At 42.2% G+C, this 7,975-nt stretch overlaps 1 protein-coding gene across 1 annotated transcript in view; it reads left to right on the top strand.

The window, feature by feature from the left end:
• The window catches only part of rpl29 (ribosomal protein L29), a 5,063-nt gene extending 254 nt beyond the window's left edge, over positions 1-4,809 (top strand). Inside the window, exons 2-4 of the mRNA XM_060858577.1 lie at positions 242-289; positions 2,560-2,624; positions 4,641-4,809. Of these exons, the coding sequence (XP_060714560.1) occupies positions 253-289; positions 2,560-2,624; positions 4,641-4,733 (195 nt within the window). The 5' untranslated portion in view covers positions 242-252 and the 3' untranslated portion in view covers positions 4,734-4,809. The remainder of the gene's footprint in view (positions 1-241; positions 290-2,559; positions 2,625-4,640) is intronic.
• The last annotated feature ends 3,166 nt before the right edge of the window (positions 4,810-7,975 follow it).

Below are 7,975 nucleotides of genomic sequence, written 5' to 3'. Positions count from 1 at the left end.
GTTGAAACAGCGGGCTGCGTTCACTAGCGCTGTAATTTACTGTTTAAACTGCAGATAAACAACACAATTATTTATATAATGTTTACTGATTTATTGTGTGATAAAATATACAATTATAAACTAGTTATAATCTCGTGTTTATGTAACAAATATACTAATTATAATCAGGTTGGAATTAACGTGTTGATTGTGAAAGTTTTACGTGTTTGTCAATTAGTTTATCTTCTGTTTCTGTTTACAGACATCTTAAATATGGCAAAGTCTAAGAACCACACAACACACAACCAGTGTGAGTAACACACACACACACACACAACCAGTGTGAGTAACACACACACACATACATACAACCAGTGTGAGTAACACACACACACACACACATACACAACCAGTGTGAGTAACACACACACACATACACACACAACCAGTGTGAGTATCACACACACACACATACACACACAACCAGTGTGAGTATCATACACACACAACCAGTGTGAGTAACACACACACACACACATACACACACAACCAGTGTGAGTAACACACACACACATACACACACAACCAGTGTGAGTATCACACACACACACACAACCAGTGTGAGTATCACACACATACACACACAACCAGTGTGAGTAACACACACACACACATACACACACAACCAGTGTGAGTAACACACACACACACATACACACACAACCAGTGTGAGTAACACATACACACACAACCAGTGTGAGTATCACACACACACACATACACACACAACCAGTGTGAGTAACACACACACACACATACACACACAACCAGTGTGAGTATCACACACATACACACACAACCAGTGTGAGTAACACACACACACATACACACACAACCAGTGTGAGTATCACACACACACACACAACCAGTGTGAGTATCACACACACAACCAGTGTGAGTATCACACACACAACACACAACCAGTGTGAGTAACACACACACACACATACACACACAACCAGTGTGAGTAACACACACACATACACACACAACCAGTGTGAGTAACACACACACACACACACACACACAACCAGTGTGAGTAACACACACACACATACACACACAACCAGTGTGAGTATCACACACACACACACAACCAGTGTGAGTATCACACACACAACCAGTGTGAGTATCACACACACAACACACAACCAGTGTGAGTAACACACACACACACATACACACACAACCAGTGTGAGTAACACACACACATACACACACAACCAGTGTGAGTAACACACACACACACATACACACACAACCAGTGTGAGTAACACACACACACACATACACACACAACCAGTGTGAGTAACACACACACACATACACACACAACCAGTGTGAGTAACACACACACACACATACACACACAACCAGTGTGAGTAACACACACACACACATACACACACAACCAGTGTGAGTAACACACACACACACATACACACACAACCAGTGTGAGTAACACACACACACACATACACACACAACCAGTGTGAGTAACACACACACACACACATACACACACAACCAGTGTGAGTAACACACACACACACACATACACACACAACCAGTGTGAGTAACACACACACACACACATACACACACAACCAGTGTGAGTAACACACACACACACACATACACACACAACCAGTGTGAGTAACACACACACACACATACACACACAACCAGTGTGAGTAACACACACACACACACATACACACACAACCAGTGTGAGTAACACACACACACACACATACACACACAACCAGTGTGAGTAACACACACACACACACATACACACACAACCAGTGTGAGTAACACACACACACACACATACACACACAACCAGTGTGAGTAACACACACACACACACATACACACACAACCAGTGTGAGTAACACACACACACACACATACACACACAACCAGTGTGAGTAACACACACACACACACATACACACACAACCAGTGTGAGTAACACACACACATACACACACAACCAGTGTGAGTAACACACACACATACACACACAACCAGTGTGAGTAACACACACACATACACACACAACCAGTGTGAGTAACACACACATACACACACAACCAGTGTGAGTAACACACACATACACACACAACCAGTGTGAGTAACACACACATACACACACAACCAGTGTGAGTAACACACACATACACACACAACCAGTGTGAGTAACACACACATACACACACAACCAGTGTGAGTAACACACACACATACACACACAACCAGTGTGAGTAACACACACACATACACACACAACCAGTGTGAGTAACACACACACACACACACACAACCAGTGTGAGTAACACACACACACACACACAACCAGTGTGAGTAACACACACACATACACACACAACCAGTGTGAGTAACACACACACACAACCAGTGTGAGTAACACACACACACCACACACACACTGCTGTGATGAAGTTTAGAGTAAAATGGTGAATAATGTTATTTTGTGGTGTTTCTCCTCTTTAGCCCGCAAGTGGCACAGAAACGGCATTAAGAAGCCTCGCTCTCATCGCTACGAGTCTCTAAAGGGGGTGAGTTTGTGTTTTAAATCTGTGTGTTTTCAGTTAAAGATAAATAAACTTACAGCTTCACATAAGACACCACAGAAGTGATCAGACCTCCTGAATCAGACATGAAGATAATCAGACTGTCTGATAACAATCTTACTCCATCACATGCCTCAGAAACTCCACCCACACACAGGGTCTGAGTTTTTATTTCTGTTTGCTTCAGAATTTCAGAGCCGTCTCTCTCTGTCACGTCTGAATTCGACGTGAAGTCCTTTTATAAATCCAGCAGTGGGGAAAAATGTAGTAAACCTTTAAATCTTCAAGTGTGAGTCATTGTGATCAACGGAGCTCACAGAACACTGAGGAGGTGCTGAAGAAATGTCAATTATTTTACAGTTCTGTTGCATCCCGAGTTTATTTTTGTGCAATTCTCCAGAACTCTGGTCACATCTGCAGCTCTGTGCTTTCACTCAGCTGAGCAGCAAATCAACACCAACTGTGTTCACTTCTAACAGTGAGTCGATTCACTTTCCCCTTGGAGTTCACTCTGAACTCACACTGTGTCTCTCAGACCAGTGAGTGATCTGTGAAAAGAACCTCACTGAGGGGAGAACACACACCTGGGTTCTGTTATATAATAATAATAATAATAATAATAATAATAACAACAACTTTATATTATAAATAATCTTTATTTTCTATAGCTCCTTTGAAAGGGGGGGGGGCACAGAAGCCTTTATTATCTCCACATATACATTACAGCACAGTGGAATTCTTTTTTTCTTCACATACCCCAACTGAGGAGGTTGGAGGGCAGCTATGATACATCACACCTGGAGCAGGCAGGGTTGAGAGCCTTGCTCAAGGGCCCTGCAGTATCAGCTTGGCAGTGCTGGGCCTTGAACCCTGATCCTCTGATCAACAACCCAGAGCCTTAACCAGTTGTGCCACCACTGACCCTCAATATTCTTTCACATATCCCAGGCTATTATGAGCCTGGGGTCAGAGCTCAGGGTCAGTCATCGTGTGGTGCCCCGGAGCAGGTGAGGGTCTCAGCAGCTTGTGGCCTTGAACCCCGACCTTCCGATTAGGAACCCAGCGCTTGGACTGCTGGACCTTCACTTCCTTAAAACAGATGTACCTTTTAAAAGTACATCTCAAAGTGCTTTTACAAAAGCAAATAAAACAACAAAAATACACACAGACTATAAAATAAGCACAATGTAAAGTTAAAAATGAGTTTTAAGCTGAGATTTTAAAATGCCAAGAGATTTTGCTTGCCTTCTCAGTTGGTAAAGAATTCCACAGTTTTGGAGCTAGTGAAGAGAGCCGTAACTCCCATCGATCATAAACGAGTTAAAGGAACAGTTAAAAGACCAGTTTCAGAAGAACGAAGGTCGCGAGATGGAATATAAGTTAACACTGTGCTTGTGAACGCACCTTTAATGATGGATTCTTCACTGTTCTGTACAGCAGCTTCTAAAGGGAGCACAAACTTTTCACAAACCTGTATCACAGGGAGATTATGGTATTATTTTATTAAATCAATCACACTGAGACAGGAAGGTGAGATAACGGCTCCTTTATGGAGGATTCAGAGATGTAACTTTAAGCTGGAGTTGTTTTTAAACCAGAGTTTAGATGATGTAACTTCCTGTACTTTAACAGTGAGATCTGCTCAGTGCTTTTACAAACATGATTAAAGTAAAACTGAAGATTTCATTTAGTCCTGCACACACACACACACACACACACACACACACACACACACACACACACACACTCACTCACTCACTCACTCACTCACACACACACACACACACACACACACTCACTCACTCACTCACTCACTCACTCACTCACTCACTCACTCACTCACTCACTCACTCACACACACACACACACACACACACACACGAATGAATCATTGTTTCCTGAAGTGCAACTGAAAACATAAAGAAAGTAATGTTGCTGTAGTGTGTGTGTTAGTTACAGCACCAGGAATGTTCTAACTCCCATTTTTCTGTCTCTCTGCAGGTGGACCCTAAGTTTCTGAAGAACATGCGCTTTGCCAAGAAACACAATAAGAAAGGACTGAAGAAGATCGCCAAGCAGCAGGCAGCCAAATAAACAGCTGCTCAACCATTTGTCTGTACAGATGATGTTTATACCATCCACAATAAAACTTTAGACAGTGGAGCAAGAATCTCATTTACCTTCTCTCTCTCTCACACACACACACTGCTGTCAGGTGTAAAACTGCCCTGAGATCGTGGTATTTTAGTTTTTCTCATATATATGACACTAGTGTGTGATCTGTAAAATAATCGTTGTGTTTTAAGAGCCGCTGATGTGAAACATTTAACACTGAACCATTTTTTTACTCGACTGCACTTTTCTTCCACGTGTTGTAAGAGATTTTCATCTCCCAGCGTTTCCTCGTGTGATCTCGGCCTCCAGAAAGATTTATAAAGGATTAGAAATGCAGCTTCATGTTTTTAGTGGGTTTATGACCCAAAACACCGAGTTCTGACCTTCTACTTGTTGGTTTGAGGTTTGACTGAATTCTGAATCTTCATTAAAGCAGCACAGTTTAAACCTCATGCTGCTTCACTCAACATCTCGTTATTCTGGGACATAAATCAGTCATGAGGAACTTCGGCAGAAAACCAAGGTGGTAATTAACCAGTGTGAAGTTGCCCCAACGCAAAATGTCAGCAAAATAGTCTTGTTCGTTCTTTCAGCTGCGTCCGAAACTGCTTACTTCCAATAATTAGGTGAAGTAGTGCTTAGGCGGCGGTTTTGGACACAGCACAGTAAACCATCTATCAAACTGATGCCTCGTGTCTCTACTTCTAATGACTTTATGGCGGATGGCAAACAAACTTTTGGTGCATTCAAATCAAATTCAAATCAACAATCACAAATACAAGAATGTATACAGAAATTCTCCATTTTCCCTTTTTCAAACAACAAAGAGCAGACACTCCCACCCCGCCACCCAAAACAAAAACAAACCCCCAGACAAAGACACACACACACACACACACACTCACGCGCGCACGCACAAACACCCCACATCCCCCTGTTAAAGCAACTGAAGAAACGGAAAAAAAGGTTATGCATACAGTCCAATTATTGACCGAATTAGAACTCTAATCAGGTAACACCTGTAGTCTCCTAAAGTAAGAAATAACAGGTTGCCACTTGCAAAAAAAGGTATCAGTAGAACCCCTCAGTGTATATTTGATTTTCTCCAACTTAAGAAAGAACATCAGATCCTTAAACCACTGAGAGATGGAGGAACATCTTATTGCCTTCCAGTGCAGAAGTATACAACGTCTGGCCAACAAAGATGAGAAGGCTAAAACATCTTTGTGTACAGAACTCAGAGATACTGACTCATTGGTAATACCAAATATAGCGATCAGAGGGCATGGCGTCAATTGCACTTCAAATATGGAGGACATAATGCCGAAAAAACCTGTCCAGAATGCGTGTAATTTTGGGCACAGAAAATACATATGACTTAGATGACGGGGAAGCATGACATCTGTCACATCTGTCCTCTACCCCAGGATAGATTTTTGCCTGTTTAGATTTGGAAAAATGAATTCTATACAAAACCTTAAACTGAATGAGACTGAGGCTGGCACAGGAAGTGGTAGACCGTATCCTATCTACGGCTTTCTCCCAACGTTCGTCGCCTAACTGCAGCCCTAACTCCTCCTCCCAAGCGGTCCTGGTTTTATCTATATTACAGCTATTGAGAGATAAAATGATCTGGGAAATCAAGCTACGCTGGTGTGGAGTGAACATGACTAAACTCTCCCAAGGCTGCTTGGGGGGTACAGAGGGAAAATTGGGAAGGTATTTAGATACAAAGCTGCGGACTTGGAGATATCGAAAAAAATGAGCTGAAGGCAGCCCATACTCCAAGGACAGGCTGGCAAAACTTCTAAAGATGCCATCTTCATACAAATCATAAAGTTGCTTGATGCCTTTTTCGTGCCATAGTGAAAAAGCTGAATCTAAAAAAGACGGGGGGAACAAATGATTTTTATTCAGGGGGCCCAGTGCTGATAGAGCCCTAAATTTAAAATGACGCCTAAACTGAAACCAAATCTTAAGTGTGTTCAGTACGACTGGATTGTCAGTGTATTGAGATGGTTTGATCGGAAGGGGTGAGCAAAGCAGAGCTGATACAGAGGATGATCTACAAGACAGTAGCTCCAGATTGCACCAAGTGGATTCCGTTGAATTGGTCCAGGAGTTTAGTTTTTGGATATGTGCAGCCCAGTAGTATATTTGAAAATTGGGCAAAGCAAGCCCACCACTGAGCCTACATCTCTGCAATAGAGTCTTACGGATTCTGGGAGGTTTTCCACCCCAAAGAAAAGAATTAATGATTCTATCTAAAGAATCAAAAAAGTACTTAGGTAAAAATAATGGAAGCGATTGAAAAAAATAAAGAAACTTGGGCAGAACAATCATTTTAACTGCATTGATTTTTCCCATTAAAGACAGAGGTAGACTGCTCCACCTCTGAAAATCCGACTTCATGTCTGCCACAAGCGGAGCAAGATTGGCATGAAAAAGTTTGGGTAAGGAATGGGTCACCGTAATACCAAGGTATTTAAAGCCTGAACAGTTGAATTTGAACGGCAGATTCAGGTGCTGAAGTTGTAGGGCGGTATTGTTTACCGGATAACACTCACTCTTAAGAAAATTCAGTTTGTATCCTGAAAAAGAGCCAAAATCATTTAAGATAGATAAAATAACAGGAACAGAGCTTGCAGGATCCGTCACATATAGCAACAAATCATCGGCATATAAGGATACCTTATATTCCGCCCCCTTGCGAGTTATACCTTTAAAGGCTAATGAGGATTTAAGTTTAATGGATAATGGCTCAATGGCAAGAGCGAATAGTAGTGGTGACAGTGGGCACCCCTGCCGGGTTCCACGCCCGAGACTGAAATAATCAGAGCTAATATTATTTGTACGAACACTGGCTTGCGGGGATTTATAAAGGAGGCGGATCCAGGAGACAAATGCATCACCAAACCCAAATTTCTTCAATACCGCAAACAGGTATTCCCACTCAACTCTATCAAACGCTTTCTCAGCATCCAATGAAACGACAACCTCAGGAAACGGAGATGACTGCTTAGAGTAAATTATATTGAAAAGAGTACGAGTGTTAAAAAATGAATGCCGCCCTTTTATGAATCCAGTTTGCTCCATAGATATGATATGTGGTAGTACATTTTCTAACCGGGATGCAATTACTTTTGCCAACACTTTCACATCGGCATTCAGCAGTGACAGCGGTCTGTACGACCCGCACAGGTTGGGATCCTTGCCCTTCT

The sequence above is a fragment of the Tachysurus vachellii genome, chromosome 22 (assembly GCF_030014155.1).
Source record: "Tachysurus vachellii isolate PV-2020 chromosome 22, HZAU_Pvac_v1, whole genome shotgun sequence".
In the NCBI taxonomy this organism is placed as follows: Eukaryota; Metazoa; Chordata; class Actinopteri; order Siluriformes; family Bagridae; genus Tachysurus; species Tachysurus vachellii.
This window is presented reverse-complemented; position numbering and strand designations above follow the sequence as displayed.